The sequence below is a fragment of the Crocuta crocuta genome, unplaced genomic scaffold (assembly GCF_008692635.1).
Source record: "Crocuta crocuta isolate KB4526 unplaced genomic scaffold, BGI_CrCroc_1.0 scaffold383, whole genome shotgun sequence".
In the NCBI taxonomy this organism is placed as follows: domain Eukaryota; kingdom Metazoa; phylum Chordata; class Mammalia; order Carnivora; family Hyaenidae; genus Crocuta; species Crocuta crocuta.
This window is the reverse complement of record NW_027531897.1, coordinates 2,261,616-2,278,414: the sequence shown is the minus strand read 5'-3', so window position 1 is coordinate 2,278,414 and position 16,799 is coordinate 2,261,616. Positions and strand designations below refer to the sequence as shown.

Below are 16,799 nucleotides of genomic sequence, written 5' to 3'. Positions count from 1 at the left end.
CCAGAGACTAGTTACTGATAATTGCTATTAAATGGACTGAATAATTCTTTTAAAAATCATATCCTTTTTTACTTTTAAAAATTGGAGGTATTTAAAATATAAAGTACAGCATGGATTTTTAAGTCTTCAATAAGTAGCCAAATAAAATAGGACTCACCTGTGTCCATTTAATCAATAGATATCTTGAGAAATATTTTGAAACAACGTATGACTTAATTGTTCCCGTTCGTTGTATCTGATATATTTACAAATACTTTTATTTTGCTTCTTTTTTTTTTTTTTTAAAAAAAAACATACTTGATTCATTTGTACACCAATCATGGTCACAGAAATGACAGGTAAATTTCATTAAAATTTTAACATTGTCATATTTCTGTGTTTCGTCCACTTGAATTTCTCCATTTTGTCTTTGTGGACCATTTGCATTTATTGGAAGCAACATCCATGGTAGCCTGTGATTATATTTTCCCTTGAATGTAATTTGGTCTCAGATGTCAGTTTTTTTACATAAACATCTAACTGTGACATTTCTCAAATTCAAGTCTAGTGCTGTTGAATCCCCTTGACTTCAACTTACTGTGAATCGTGTCTGTGGTGAATTTGGTCTACTCTTACCTCCCATTTGGTAAATTGATATAGTCATGCATTACAGAGGCCGACATATGATACTCCATCTAAAGAATGCAATTTGGCTCTTTATAATGTGTGCTTTTCATGTTTTTCCCTTGGCAAATGCCCTTGTGTTTGTTTTCACAATGGTATATGGTTTTGAAGTCACAGTGTTACTCAGAATAAATAATAAAGTAATGATTCCAGAAAGCAGAGATTTCAGAAAGTTTGCTTTCTGATGTTCCCTTGCAATAGTATTGTCTCATTAACTCATCTGACACCCTTGCAGTGACCCTCACTCATAACCAGAATCTACCCCAAAGGCTACCCTCTGACCATTTGGAGAGAAAAGTCACTCTCTTCAAGGACTCCTGACCGTTTTGTCTCTATGACAGGGCCACAGTTCTACTCTGTGCATTAGGTTCTATCATTAGTGGAGAAGTTTCGTTCTGTCCCTGCTGTCACTGGCCAGAATGGGGCTGCATACTCGAAACCTGTGCACTGGGCTTTTGTTACAACACTTTATGAAGCCAGGTCATGCCAGAAGGCACCAACTCTTAAGAGAATCTGAATATAGGGTCAGTCCCTTTTTTAGTGTGAACGTTATTTGCTACTTAAGCCTTGAACCAGCGCAGAGCCCCACTAATCCCTTCCCTGGATGTGATGAATAGGACAGTTCCCTTGAAAATAAGTTGAGCTTCTTTAGGATGTAATGGAAGTCCTCACAGGCTCTTGTACTTTGCTGGAATTCAGGTACAAATTCCGAAGATCCATGGCGTCAGTTATCAGTTTCCAGCTACGAGCATTTTTCCTCCTCCCTTTCTGTTTTTATTCATTTGAATCTGCTGAGTCTAACCATTGTAATTATCCTGGTATTCATTTTGTCAAAGTGCGTTAGCGAGAGATCAATAATATGGATCAACCCATTCACTTTCTCCTTGTTGGGGTGTATTGATTCAGTTTAAATAAAAGTCAACCTGCTGTATAATGTTTGTTTACCCTGGCCCTTGCCGAACATTTCCTCATCCTCACTGACTGTATTTGTGTCATTTGTTTGACTGAAAATACTTGGTTTCCCTGGGGTTCCCGTGGAACGGTACTCCACTGTTGTCCAAAGCTAATCTCCCTTTCTCACTAGGACTGATGGACGCCGCTGGTCTTTGGCTTCTCTCCCTTCCTCTGGCTATGGGACAAACACACCCAGCTCCACAGTCTCTGTAAGTGCCTCACTTTTCTCGTCCTCCACACAGCCACACGGCTCTGTTACTCTCTTACACGGGAAAGGTTTCCTGGAAGGAGGGAGAAGATAAATTCTGCATGTCTGCCGCTCTGAATGGGTTACTCCTCACATGATGAGCTGACAAATATAAAAAGGACATATACCCTTTGCTACAAGCTTTTAAACTATGGTGCATAAATTGAGTTAAGTCAGTCCCAGGATCACAAGTTTGGAGGAGATTGGGAGCTTTTGTTTTAATACCATTTGGTGTAGTTTGGGGGTGGAAATGCAATCTGGTTTTATTGCTTTGATTCCATGCCAGCAATGTCAGTACTGAAAATGCCATTAAACTTTGATGGCCTTTGTTTTTCCTTGTGTGCCTTAGATGCAGGGATGTTTTTGTTTGTTTTTTGTTTATTTTTAACAAACAAAAATTTATTTTTGGATTTTTTTGTTTAGTTTCTTTGTTTTTCTCCTTCAAGAGAAAAAAAATGGAAAGCCTTAAATTTGTACCTTCTAGGTAAGATTCTTTCTAAGGGGAGATTAAAAGAATTTAGTAGTAAGTTAAGACAAGGAGTCAAAATGAAACCATGAGAATAGAATAGAGGAAGAAAGATACTCTTGCCCCAAACCGTAACATTTCAAGACCTAGCAATGAATGGAAACGATTCAGTAAGTTAGATAGATACTTTCTCAGTTTGAATTAGTGGTGTTGTGGGCTATTTAGAAGCTGGTGGTCATTTACAAAGGCCAGGTATGTTGTAGGTATTCAGTGAATACCTAATGGTGGTCTGAATGCCCTCGAACCAGCCGAAATATGGACTTGATAATTTTAGATTTCCTTCGGATACATTTCCATCTTCGTTTTGTCAAAATCCATGGTTTATTGTGTCCAGGTTTCATCTGTTATTTTGTTGTGGTGGTGGGCTGGCTTTTCACAGACCCCAGCACTGTGCTAAGCATATAGATTCAGCCACTTACTAGTACTTGCATTGAAAAGACACTACAGTTAAGCTTGTAAGCTAACTGGTATCACCACTGCCTTATATTATGTGTTTCCAGGGTTCCAGATGTAGTATAATGTGAGTTTTCAAGAGCTCCTTTAATAGTGCCTTGTTAGAATCTGTTGGATTATTTTTACCATCTCCTTGGTAATTTTTTGAGGAGAGGTAATTTATTTTCCTGTCCTCTATTCCATTTTGCTGTGGTATGTGAGTTTATTGTCCATTTAGATAATTTTGGTGAAATGCCCTGACAGTCTTGAGTGTTTCAGTGACAAAGAATGCTTGCATCAAGAAAATAGGCTTTACATTTGTAAATGGCATCAGTGGATAAAACTGTCACTAAAAAACAGTGAAGTCACCCTTGGCTGCTGTGTCTGCAACCATCAATTTTTTTAAGGTTTATTTTATGTATCTTGAGAGAGAGAGAGAGAGCACAAGAGCAGTGGAGGGGCAGAGAGAGAGAGAGAGGAAGAGAGAGAATCTGAAGCAGGCTCCACCCTGTCAGCACAGAGCCCAATGCGGGGCTCAATATGATGAACCATGAGATCATGACCTGAGCTGATGAAATTAAGTCAGATGCTCAACCAGCTGAGCTACGCAGGTGCTCCTGGTTATTGATTACTTTAGAGGTTAAAAACATGGATAACTCTAATGTGAAAATGAATGCTAAGACTGATGAACCAAAAAGGAAAAAAAAAGGTAATTTTCTGAATTTTAAGTATTGTTCTTCTACAGACTTATGGGGAAGTCTCTTGTCTCCAAATTCTTCATTTCAGCTCTATGACCTTGCTTTGCCCTTCAGTCAAGTTTTATTGTGGTTTGGATACAGAAATTTGTTTCTTGCAAGAAAAATAGGGAAGGGTGCAAGATCTTTCATCTTTCCATCTCTCGTAAATCATACACCATTATAAAAAGCAAATCTCTTTATAAAGGGGCGAGTTAACATAGAAATGGCCCTTGTTTGGTACAAATAATTTTTAAAAATCCACTTGTTTTATAAACACTTACTATGTTCTGGGCACTATTCTAACTACTTGGAATGCATTATAATCCTTGTTTAGTCCCAGCAACAGACCCTGTCATTTAGTTGCTATTGTTCTGTTCATTTTATGGGTCAGAAACGTAAGGCACAAAGAATGAATTGGGGGCTTTTCCCAACCTCCTTGTTTATTAGTAAGAGTACACAGTCTAGACTCCGGTTTCATGGCTCTTTTGAAGGAATTTACATGGTATTTCTTAAAATAAACCTTTTGATTAATGAACATGACCTGGCCATCTGTCACAAAGGAGTTATCACCATCTTTGACTTCCATATATACTCCAAAGAAGAAGCCACCTGAGATAGTTGGTTCTCTCTCTCTCTCTCTCTCTCTCTCTCACACACACACACACACACACAAGCACACACGCACGCACGCACGTACACTTTCTGTTTCTGACCAATAGCTTCCAATCAGAGGTAAGACAGCTTTGCTTTTACATATGTATTAAAGAAGGTACATAGAATTGTTAACCTCAAATTTCCACATTTTCCTTCAAGATAAAATTTTAGCTTTCACAATTATTTTTGCCCGGAAACATAAGGAACTGTTAAATCTGTGATGTGTAGGTTTTGCACACTTACAGAAGTTCAGTTGTCTCTTCTTCTTATTGTTGATGAAAATAATGAGTGAAGATTTGAAAAGCTCTTTCTTATTGCCCTCATTTGTGGGGATTCTTGTCTTTTAAATTTGGGGACAAAAATTGTGCAAAACTGCTTAGTAGTTATATTTTGTTTTTATTTTTTTAATATGTATTTTACTTTATTTTTAAGTAATCTGTGTACCCATTGTGAGGCTGGAACTCACAGCCCTGGGATAAAGAGTTACATACTCTACTGTATGTAACTCTTGATTAAAGGTACTATCAAGAAGGTGCCCCTCTTCTCTTGTAAATCTGATCTGAGTCTCTCTCAGATTTTCACTTTCTGGGTTAACTCTAAGTCATTTAGCTAATCAGAAATGCATTTTAGTGGGGCACATGGGTGGCTCATTCGGTTGAGCGTCCGACTTCGACTCAGGTCATGATCTCACGGTTCGTGGGTTCGAGCCCCGCATCGGGCTCTGTGCTGACTGCCAGCTCAGAGCCTGGAGCCTGTTTCAGATTCTGTGTCTCCCTTTCTCTCTGACCCTCCTCTGCTCATGCTGTCTCCCTCTCAGAAATAAATAAAACATTAACAAAAACATTTAAAAAAAAAGAAATGCATTTTAGCTATTGTTTTGAATAAAAAGATAGGAGACAAATTTACAAACACTTGGAATACATAGCTTCAGTTTGACAGATAATGGTGGTGTTAACTGAATTCCAGAACTACTTATGCTGAAATGTAAACATCAAATCTTTATCCTCTGGGCATTATGGTAACTGTAAAATTGGCTACTGTTAAAAATGCTGTATTCTGAAATTGAAAAGATTTGGTCATAGGAAGTTAATCAGCCCTTCCAGAAAATATTTAGTATTGCAAGTTCTTTTAACTTCAAATTTTGCCATTAAAATTAATTTGTGGAACTTTTCCAAGATAATATTCAGATCATAATTTTTAATTTTAAAATAAGTACTATGGAACCGCAGCAGTAGGAAGACATTTCCCCGTATATTTAACAGATAAATTATTTTTGCGGAAGGGAAAGAATGGAAATGAGAATATAAATACCTCTAAATGTATGAGGTATGACTGTAAAATGATAGTACCTTTAATCAATAACAAGTTAAAAATGATGCATGCTTCTGAATACTGTCCTTTGCAAAAATGGTTGTCTGGGGAGACGAAAAGATAGCACTATTCAGACCATTATGTAGGAGGAAGTCTTCTGCAGCTCTTCAATGTAACTCTTTACTCTTTGAAAGTAGATTTGAACTAGGGCACTATTAAAAGTCAGACGCAAACTAGTTGGGGGATGAGTCCACTGATAGCACATTTAGAGAATACGCTAAAAATATAAAGTAATGAGATATACTTTATTGAGAAACCCCCAAGCGAATTCTTGAAGCTCTCAGCAAAGCGGTGCCCCAGGTTGTTTAGATCACTGGAGGTGTCTTCTCAATAAAGTGAGCAGTCTTGAGTCCGGTGCCTGCGTCTCTGCTGTCCTGCAGCTCTCACGGACTGAAAGTCCTCCACTGACTGAGTCCCTGAGCTCTGCTGAAACCTAACTTCAGCCTTCTCTGTTGTCCAGTATCAATTCCCCTTCTGGGCTCTGTTAGGTACCTTTGGAACCCCTGGGGCCATTTTGCTGGCGTACACTTGTCCCCACAGCTGTAAATCCATCCCGTGTCACTTGGATTTGGTGTTATCCTCATCCCATTTGTACATTGCTGTTCCAACTGAGATGAAAGAGGCTTTCTTCCCAGAGGCGTTCCTTGCCTCCTTGCTCCTTCAGTAGTGTCAAGGTTATAACACTTTGTCACGCCACTGTTATCATTCACTTTGCCGTATTCGGTAAACCCGGGGCCCACAGCTTACAGAGTTCACTTCCCTGCTGGGTATGTGGTATAACCACAAAATTTTCCTCCTCAGAGTCAGCACTTGTTAACAGTTTGTTACATTTGCTATGGCTATTTTTAAAATAAATTGTTGTTTTGTTTAATAAATGTTAAAAACATACAAGAAAAGCCTTTCCTATCCGATTCCTTTCTCCTCCTTACCTCCACAGAGAGAACTGACCCTCCTGAATGTACTTTGTGTGGTTTGCATGCAAGTACAGGTCCTGGATATTTTGGTTGAAACCCTAGAGCCCAGTGTGTTTTGGAATTAATTTTCATGTTTTAGAAAGGCAGCCTGACCCCTGTATTGTACACAACAGCCCCACAGCAACTGGGCCGGCAGCACATATTCAAATCTATTAATATTTCTGCAGCAGCCTGAATCAACAGTCACACTTAGTGGCTTTAAATAGCTTCCCAATCAGTTGAATTGATGCCATGCCACCAAAAGGATTACCTGTAAACTTACGAATAACCTTCAGGGTTTTAGGGCTTTGAAATCTTGGATACGGAATTGTGGATATTGATTTACCTCTGAGACCTAGGTATAGATTGTTAATTCTCTTTTCTTATTTGCTAATTTCCTTACCTTCACGTTTATGACTAGTGCGTCTCCCCTGCTTGCCATGATTGTATAATTCTCGTTCTGATTGCTTGAGTTGACTTGGTTTGTGTTTTGTTTATTCCTCCTGAAAAGTGTTTAACACTGTGCCTGTACTTTCTGAGTGGAGATTTGGTGTCTCTCATAACTCTTTCTAGTAGCGTTCCTATTTTTATGGCTTATAAAACAATCTCATTACATTATAAAAATTCCTCTTTGTCTCAGTATGTACTTATAAGGTGTTTTATAATTTCAAGGTACGAGGGTATTCTTAAGCTTTAGTCATTAATTTCTAGGGTTGCTTCATTGTGATGCTTCAGTGTTTATGAAGTGTATTAACCTAATGACAGGTTTAAAAAAAAACCTGCTAGAACTGAGATTTCAAATGAGTGTTACCTTTACAAATACACTTATTCTAATAATGATTCTTTTGCTCAAAAACTTCTCCATTTTTTTGTGAGAAGGGCTTGTAGAGTTTACCTCCCAGGAAAAAATAAAAAGAAAAGTCTGTTTGCCTTAGAGTTAAAATTCTCAGATTGATTAAAAACAGTGTTATTTAGCTATTCACTTTGTCTACATTACCTTGTCCTAACTATTGAGCAACACTCTTCAAAAAGTAAATCTGTATGCAGGGGATTAAAAAACTCACCACTACTGAAGCTGCTTAAAAAAACAATGTTAGCCAAAGAAAAAAAGGAGGAAAAAAATCCAATTTTTAAAACAATGATATTAGTGAGAAAAGTACATTCTTCACCTCTTCCCCTTTTTACACAGGGCACATAGTGATGCGTCAGAGGGCAGCATGCTTTGTAAAGAAAGGTCTCTTCTTGCTTTATTTGTGATCACACATCCTAAAATTCATTTTATGTTACTCACCTGAAAGTCACAGTGTTTGATTGTGAGCGGTGGTAGGGACGAGGGTACCATACTCACTTGAGAACTAATCTGTCATTTCATGCACCCAGATTCTCCGGTTGTCACTTTCTTACATTGGCTTTGAGTGGATCCTGCCCATTTTCAGAGCCTGAGTTTTCTACAAGAGAGGATACTGTCTTCTGGGAGATGGTCTTATAGACAACTGAGATGAAATATGGAAGGCATTTTGACCTCTCAGAGAAAGCAGCAAGGGTGCACATTTAGACACTAATTTTTGTAGTTCTAACATGAAAAGGCAACAGTATGAAATGGTGATGTCACCTAGGTTCACTGCTTTGTTCGTCGCAGATTCACTTCAAGTCTGTCTTTCCGACATGATCCGCTAACCTCCTTGTGGTTTCTTGTAGTCCTCCTCTTCCTCCCAGGAGAAGCTGCATCAGTTACCATACCAACCAACACCAGATGAATTGCACTTCCTATCAAAACATTTTTGTACTACTGAAAGCATTGCCACGGAAAACAGGTGCAGGAACACGCCCATGCGACCCCGTTCCCGAAGTCTGAGGTATGTGGACCTGATTCAAAAATGTCATTTAATTGGATTATCTGTTTTAACCATTTCAAGGGAAGCCTTTGGGTCCTCCCATTCATCTCTGTATTAATTTCTGAATTCCTCTAAATTGAGAGTGATTTTTCCCATCTCTACATGATATTGTTAATTACCACTGAAAGGCATCTTACTGTTTTTCTTTTAATTTCTCTCAACTTGCTAATTGCTATATTAGCAATAATCATGATGGACCACAGGGACCTCCTATAAAGCCTTCTTGCCATTGGAAATTCCAAGATAAGCTAATTGTGGTCTAGGAGCCTTTCATGCTCTTACTTTAAGAGAGTTAAGCTTGGTTAAAAAGGAAGGACACCAAAAATAGAAGGATTTTCATGCAGATCCCACATTTTAAAAGTTCACTCCATATTTTTCATTCTTTCTTCTTATTATGAGTTTTACTTTCTCCAGAGCAGACTCTGAAACAGATTTGTGTTCAGGCTGTTTATTAGGGAGTGCTCAGGATTTATGCTTCTAGAAAGAAGGCAAGCAAGCAAAATGGGGCAGAGGCAAATGAAGCTGCCATACAGCTGACTCCACGGGGGTCTCTGGGGATGGCCTGACCCATCAGAGTTGTGCCTCTGGGCCAAATGACCCTTACTTTTTTTATCCCTACCTCCATCCGTGGGTGGGGTACCCTGGCAAGCACGTGGCTTGGGTGGGGTGGCTGCAGCTGAGGCCATCTTTGAAGGGCCTGATGGCTGAAGGCTTCTGCAGTCCCAGAAGCCGGGGTGGCAGGTCTCTGCAGGATGATCACGGCAGTCCATCTCCACAGTATGACATCTTGATGCTGTAGAATCAGTATAACTTTCCTGTTTCAGCTTTAATTATAAAAGTAGTTGTCAAGTGTTACACTAAACATCAAAGTTTCCTGAGAAGGGTTTTCCCCTTTGTTTTTTGTTTTTTTTGTTTTTTTATTTTTTTAAGTAGACTCTACATCCAACATAGATGGGGCTCAAACTCACAACCCAAGAGTCCCATGCTCTGTTGACTGAGCCAGCCAGGTACCCCGCCTTTGTGCTTTTTTATTTAGTGTCATAAACTGATAGTGAATGTAGCCCCACTGAATAATTTGGGAATGAGTTATTATTTTGAGTTAGGGAACTGAAAGACCAATTTTATGAATTCATGTAGAGGCATTGTATTTTACCACACGGGTGCCCATTTTTTTTTTTTTAATAGTTNGAATGGATCAAGAAGATGTGGTTTATCTATACCATGGAATACGGGTGCCCATTTTTTGGTGTCATGAGAGGAGTTCTTCAGGTATCTAGTGGAGGCTGTATTCTCCCTGGAGTGTAAATACTCACACTGACATTGCACAGCCATATACTATGGGGAAGAAGCATGAACCTGCTATTGAAATAACGAAAGCGCTTTTCATCTTGTCCAAAGTGCTGACCTCAGCATCCCAAATAGATATTTGCCAGGCCAGAAAATGGATTTCAGTGGTGACAGCTGTGCCACGGAAGACTCTTATTAGACCTCTTCAGTGGTACGTGGCAGAGCACAGGTGTACGATAAAAGTGTGAAATTCTACTGTTCGATGTGTCCTAGATGTTGCTGTTCATAATGAGCCTATTTTGTTTTTTATTGCGATTCATTAATTGCTTTCCAGAACTACACGAATGCATCCTACATACAGAATATAAGCTCAATTGAAGAGCGTTTCTGAACTAGTTTTATACCATAGCTATAATTATTTTGTGGCGTTCCATTTCTTAGGCTTCCTTTCTGATGTCCTCTCCAGGGTGTCACCGTGTGTGGGTATGTATGTATGTACTAATGACCGATTTTGTAGTTTATCGCCAAATATACTTCTCTGACAAAGGTTGTATAGTACTTTTGATGCAACCAATTGTTTATAAATAAAAAGCGTACTTTCATTTCATGCTGAGGCAAGCTTAAAAGGGTAATTTGCTTTGCTTGCAGCCCTGGACGTTCTCCCGCCTGCTGTGACCATGAAATAATTATGATGAACCATGTCTACAAAGAAAGGTTCCCAAAGGTAATGAATTAAATTGAAGATGCCTAGCGTCACCGCACAGGCAACCTGGGTGTAGCGTGTGTAAGGTGGTTTTGTTATGGGAGGTAATGGTCCAGTCCAGTAGTAATGAGCTTGGCTTGTGTAAAATAGCACCATAGCTTCTGTAAAAGGTAAAATCACTCAACATTTTTTAAAAATGGCTGAGGACTAGCCATTGTCACTGTGTGCTGAACTGGCTCAAAAATGAATCCTGCTGCTTGTCCCACCCACAGGGTGGGCCTCATGAGGTGCCCCAGGCAGAGTGAGCCTCCAGCCCCTCATGTTCCCTCCTCCCTGTTCTGGACCCTGCTGCTGTATTGTCAAGCAGCAGCTAGTTTCCTTCTTTAGAAACCTGTAGAGTGGTATGTGGTGAATGTCTTTTGTTTATTTATTTGTTTTGAGAGAGAGAGAGAGAAAGAATCCCCACAGAGCCTGATGTGGGGCTTGAGCCCATGAGCCACGAGATCATGATCAAGAGTCCGACGCTTAACCGACTGAGCCACGGAGGCACCCCATTTTTTTCTATGACTTCCTATCTCTTTAGCAAGCATGTGTCTCCCCCCATTAATTTAGAAGGGAAGGTACAGTTGCAGTGTTCCCCATTAGACTTGCAAAAGGAATCCAAATTGAGCCAGGGAGGACTTGCTGAAGAGTTATGCCTGACGCCCTGGCTGCAAAAACCTGCTGTTTGATCGTTTCTGTCACCTAGCTTCCGCGGCCTTTCCACTAGCATTCCTGCCCAGCTGGGAGAAGACAGTCTTTCCATTGTGTTCCTGTTCCTCCCCCACTACTTGAGCAGCCGTAGGCAAGAAAATGAAAGGAAATCTCTGGTTTCATAAATCAGTAGCAAAGTGCTTATTATTTGCAATGAACTCGACATTGATGTCATTGATTAAAGCTGTCTTAGCTATTAATTACATGTCACTTGTTCCCCAGGGAAATAGGTCCTGACTCTCCGTAGTTAATGCTGGTTCGGATTTTAAAGGGGAGCAGGAGGCCAAGAGGAACCTCCCTGCCTCCTCATAGACAATTAATATAAGCAAAGGATACTGATTAGCCAGTAGGGTGTCATAGGATGAAATGAAAGTTGGAAGGAAATTATTTATTTTACCAAGGGAATCTCCTTGGCCTTTTGCGTGTGATACAGCTTTTTGAGAGAAGGATAACGATATTATAAGATACTTGTTCCTGGTACTTTAAAACCTACTGAGCAAAACAACTCTTGGCCCACCCTGTAGAATTCTAGTGTCGAGTTTTGAATGGGTAAAAACATAACCTGATATTTTTGAGCATTCATCTGAAAGAAATAGCCTAAAAAGGCTTCCTAAAAAGGAAAGCATAACAATTCACAGTATTGTTTGACTTACTTGAAGAAGCTTTCACAGACCATCTTATATTTGATGGGACAGAAAAAGATAATTATCACCCTAGGATAGTCCGTTTCCCTTGTATATACCTCAAATCTTCTTCCATGTGATAAGGCTGCTGTTGCTGCTTTATAAAAAATAGACTTCATCTTTCAGAGCACCTTTAGGGTCACATCAAAATGGAACAGAAAGTCCAGAGAGTTCCTGTATCCTCTGATGGCCCCCAGCCCCTGCCCCGACACACACCCCCTCCTCCCTTCAGCATCCCTAACAGTTGATGAACCTGCGTTGACACATCATAATCAGCCAAAGTCCTTAGTTAACATTAAGGTTCACTCCCAGGGGTGCATATTATGTGGGTTTTGACAAGTAGGTGATGACCTTATGTATACACAGCTAGTTTCTAGAAACTAATATGAGGGTGCTCGATAAACGTGATGATTGAATTGTCCCCTTGTGTTTTGTCATCTTACATCTGTGTGTGCATGTCTTCTCTAAACAGGCCACGGCTCAGATGGAAGAACGTCTGAAGGAAATTATCACCAGCTACTCTCCTGACCATGTTCTGCCTCTAGCAGATGGGGTGCTCAGTTTCACTCACCATCAGATTATTGAACTGGCTCGAGATTGCTTGGATAAATCCCACCAGGGTCTCATCACCTCGCGATACTTCCTTGAATTACAGCACAAATTAGATAAATTGCTACAAGAGGTATGAACCGCTGTAGAAAGTTTTCCAGTTTGGTTTGCTTTTCCCCTGAAAAAAGAAGAATTTCATGAGTGCATTTGCTTACACGTTGTAACCATGAGATAGAGTTCATATTCCAGAGAAGCAAAGGAGAAAAAACTGATGGCTACTTGCTATAAATTGATTCTCATCATCATTTATAGTAATAGAAAGTTAATGTAATAACCTTTACAGGAACCCTGGGACCCAACAATCTATGGCTCTGGGATAAGTGGATTGTAAAGGATTTTCAGACAGTGATTTTCCCCCCAACCCCAACCATAAAGTTATAAATTGCCTGAGTGCATGTGTGTTATTTGATGATGCTATCTAGTTCTAATATCAGGAAAAGCCAAATGGAAAATTGCTGGCTTCTTCCAGGCCATGTGTCCTATTAATTAACCTGCACATGGTATTGGGTAGTAAATGGCAACTTATGTTTTCATTAGTGTCAGTTCCTCTTCTAACAAAATATCCAATTTCCAAAAGACAGATAAACACAGGTACCTGTCTAGGCCTAATACTTGAATGCGTAGCTCCTGATAACACCCCAGGCAGGAAGGAATGTGTATGGTAGAATGGAATTAGTGCACATATTGCTCTTGTGACTGAAATTGATCAGCCACAGCCTACAAGTAAAACCTATTTAGTCTCTATATTTGGATATATTGTATTTCTCTACCTCATATGGCATAAGTTATGCCCATGTCAGCAAAAACCGTAGATTGTTTTTTCTAAGCATGAATATGTAAATAATGGCATGGAGGAAAATATTAGCATCCTAGTTTTCTGGAAATTCATCTGTATTTGCCCCTACTGAATTGAGTTCTGGCAAGATGAAAAGATGCCTCTCTGACTAGCCATCACTATTTTTCTTTCCCATCCAGACATCCCAACAGAGCTTTCTGTACCCTGTGCCCATTTCTCACATTTGGAACCTATCGTAGTTCATGAAGGCAGTGTTTCTCAGAGTGTTTTGGGAGGACTTAATACATTGTTTTTGTTTTTCTTTGTTAATTTCTGATTTGGCTTGCGCTAATTCTCCTATAAATAAAAATACATTTATAGGAACATGATCATTTACAAGAAATGTAAAAATGTAAGAGTCACTAAATGCTTGCACTCAGTTTTTGGACCCATGTCATCACATACTGGTAAGAGCTCAGGGACTGGTGCCAGCATAGGTGTCTGTGTAAGCAGGGATTTTGTCTGTTCATCTAGGATGGTGTCTAGCATACAGAAGAACTCTTGAATGAATGGCTTCTGGCTTCCTCTCACTAAACTCACTGAAGTCCACTGACCTCCTTTACTGTCATATTCCCTGGACATTTTACTGGGGCAGGTCTCTTTCACTGGAATATTACTATATTCAGCAATATTACAATCTTCCTTTTCTCTCTTCATAATGCCCCTGCTTTTAAGATACTCTTGTTGTTGATGATGATGTATTTTGAGAGAGAGAGAGAGAGAAAGAGAAAGGGGCAAAGAGAGGAAGAGAGAATCTCAAGTAGGCTCCATGCTGTCAGCACAGAACCTGAGCCGAAATCAAGCGTTAGAAGCTTAACTGAATGAGCCATCCAGGATTCCCAAGGTATTTTTAGTGCCTGTATTTCTTATCTTCTTCCAAGAGCTCTTCTAACTTCTGTTTTCTGAAAGTTAGTTTTTCCGTCATCTTGATGTGTGGCCCACTGCTCTTCCCCTCTGTCCTGGTGATTTTGTTGGCTCTCTTAGATTAAAGACCTATGGACTCTGATGGCTTCTGCTCTGTAGCTAAGACCAGCATCTCTTAGATTTCAAATTCATGTGTCTGCCTGGCTAATGAATATCTTTCCACCTGGACAGTTCACTGAGGCAGTAGTCCTGACTCCCAAATCCTTACTTCTGTGTGGCTGTAAGAACATTTATCTAATAACATTCCTCACTGGCTACATTCTGCCTGTAAGTAAAAACCCTAATACGGCCCATTGACCATAGTGCAGTTTCATGATCTGTTTTGGGGTTTCATTCCACCAGTGGAAGAGGGCTCTTTGAAGGCCAGGGACCACATCCCAGTTGTCTCCATGCCCTGGTTTCTCGCACTATGGCTGATACTGGAAGGAAGGGAAGGAGGGAAGGAGAAAGAAGATATGTATATATGCGTGCCAAAATGCTTGATTTATTACCATTTATCATCAAGTACTTCACTCCTGCCATTCCTTTTAATCAAACAGCTCCCGAAAAAATGCTGGAAACACAATGCATAGTACTTGCTATGAGATTATCTTGAAAATGATATTTGTTAAATGGTGCATTTTTAAACAGAAGAGGCTTGTAAGAGAGTAACTGTAGTTAGCTTCTGTGAGATACTCCTTCCTTAATTCCATAGTTCTGGCCCAGGATGTTACCGTAATTACTAGCTTAGTCCTGTGTTTTTCTCCCCCTCTTCGGATGCTTTTCCTGAAAGGTATAAAATCAGTATCCATAGCTATTTCCATTGAAATCCTATCGCCCCCCCCACCCCCACACACATTTAATTTTATTTCTAATAGACAAATTGTTTCATGACAATTACAAAAAACAAAAAATCTTAGCTTTCAAAAATCATCTGAATATGCCATATAACAGATAAAAATTGTTGATATTTAAAGAAATTTGTCTTTTAAGCTGAGAAACATGTTTACTTGGGGTATAAAGAATATTGGGTATGAATGAGAATGTTTTCTTATTTATCTTCACAGATAAACATTTTCTTCAGTCCTTTTGTGAAAATTGAAACTATCTTCAGAGTCCTATTGACAGTGTCCTTCCGGACTCTGGAGCTAAAGAGTCACAGGGGAACCTGTGCCTTTTAGATGGAGCCTTTATTGTGGGAATTTCCTTTACCTGCCCCAGGATGCAATTGTTGTCAGTTCCCAGCGGTGACATTGTGTGGCTGCTGTGACACTGTGTGACTAGTATCTCCTGGCCACTTTCCCCATTGTCAATCCTTTGCAGACCCAGGCATGGTCCCCCTGGGGCTTGGAGCAGTTTGATTTAACTGATGCCTTTTCAAAGTCCTGAAGTCGAGGTCTGTTCCGGATGAAATGCTTTGTGCCTCCATTTGTTTTCTCACTTAGGTGTATTTAGCCAAAGAAAATAATATCCAAAGGAAACTATAATCTCCTTTCAAATATGGGCCTCAGTATTTTTTGTAGTGGCCATCACTTAAAATATAAACACAGGGGATCCGTTAGTCTTGGTGCTTGCTCTTGGCAGCCTGGAAACTCTCTTCTCATGCTTTCTGTGTGGTTTTGTTTGCTGGTGTCTTAACAAAACTCCTCTCTCCCCAGTAATGTTAGTAGATAAAATAATATTTGAGTTAACGCAACCCATTGTATGTTCTGGCTTTTGTTACAGCTGATGATTCTTAGAGGTAAGAAGTAGGAATGAGCCAATTATTTTTACAGTTTTTAAAGTAGAATTTGTGTAATCTAAACCAATTATTTAAAAGTTTTTTAAGATCCAGGTTTTTGTTTCCCTTTGAAGAGGTCAGCCAAACCTGTTCAGGCTTTTAGATTGTCTTTATATTCCTGAATTTATAAAGCAGTAATTATTACAGTAAGAGAAAATACCATATCTAACCTAGGTTGTCAGTCAAGAAGTTAGGTGGCTCTTTGCTTCATCTTAAAGTTTATCTCTTTAGTTTTGATTAAGGATAAGCTATAAAGAAGGCATGTAACCATACTTTGTAGCATTCATTGTATCTTCCAAAATCTGTTTTTTGGGGTGCCCGGGTGACTTACTCAGTTAAGCATCCAACTTCGGCTCAGGTCACGATCTCACAGTTCATGGGTTCGAGCCCCGCGTTGGGCTCTGTGCTGACAGCTCAGAGCCTGGAGCCTGTTTCAGATTCTGTGTCTCCTTTCTCTGACCCTTCCCTGCTCACGCTGTCTCTCTCTCTCTCTCTCTCTCTCTCTCAGAAATAAATAAAGCATTAAAATTTTTTTAAAAAATCTGTTTTTGTTGTAAAACAGAAGTTGCAAAGAAGACTTAAAGATAGTTTCAATGTTATGTATACCTACTTATCTATGTTCTGTAACACCCCAACTGGTTGCTGCGACCTACAGTTATAGTGGGTTTTCTTTGGACACATTCTGTTCCACAATTATTCATCATTGGTCATTATCCCTGTTTTTTTCTTTGAAATGTTGGCTGTTTTGCCTTTTTTTTTTTTTTTTTTTTTTTTTTTTTTTTTTTTTTTTTTTTTTTTTTTTTATTTTTTTTCA

General features: G+C 39.4%; 1 protein-coding gene across 1 annotated transcript in view; it reads left to right on the top strand.

Moving 5' to 3' along the window:
* Window positions 1-16,799, top strand: part of MAST4 (microtubule associated serine/threonine kinase family member 4) — a 167,742-nt gene that overhangs the window by 92,485 nt on the left and 58,458 nt on the right. The window contains exons 5-8 of the mRNA XM_077773585.1: window positions 1,748-1,826; window positions 8,236-8,393; window positions 10,368-10,443; window positions 12,331-12,540. Coding sequence (XP_077629711.1) covers window positions 1,748-1,826; window positions 8,236-8,393; window positions 10,368-10,443; window positions 12,331-12,540 — 523 coding nt within the window. The remainder of the gene's footprint in view (window positions 1-1,747; window positions 1,827-8,235; window positions 8,394-10,367; window positions 10,444-12,330; window positions 12,541-16,799) is intronic.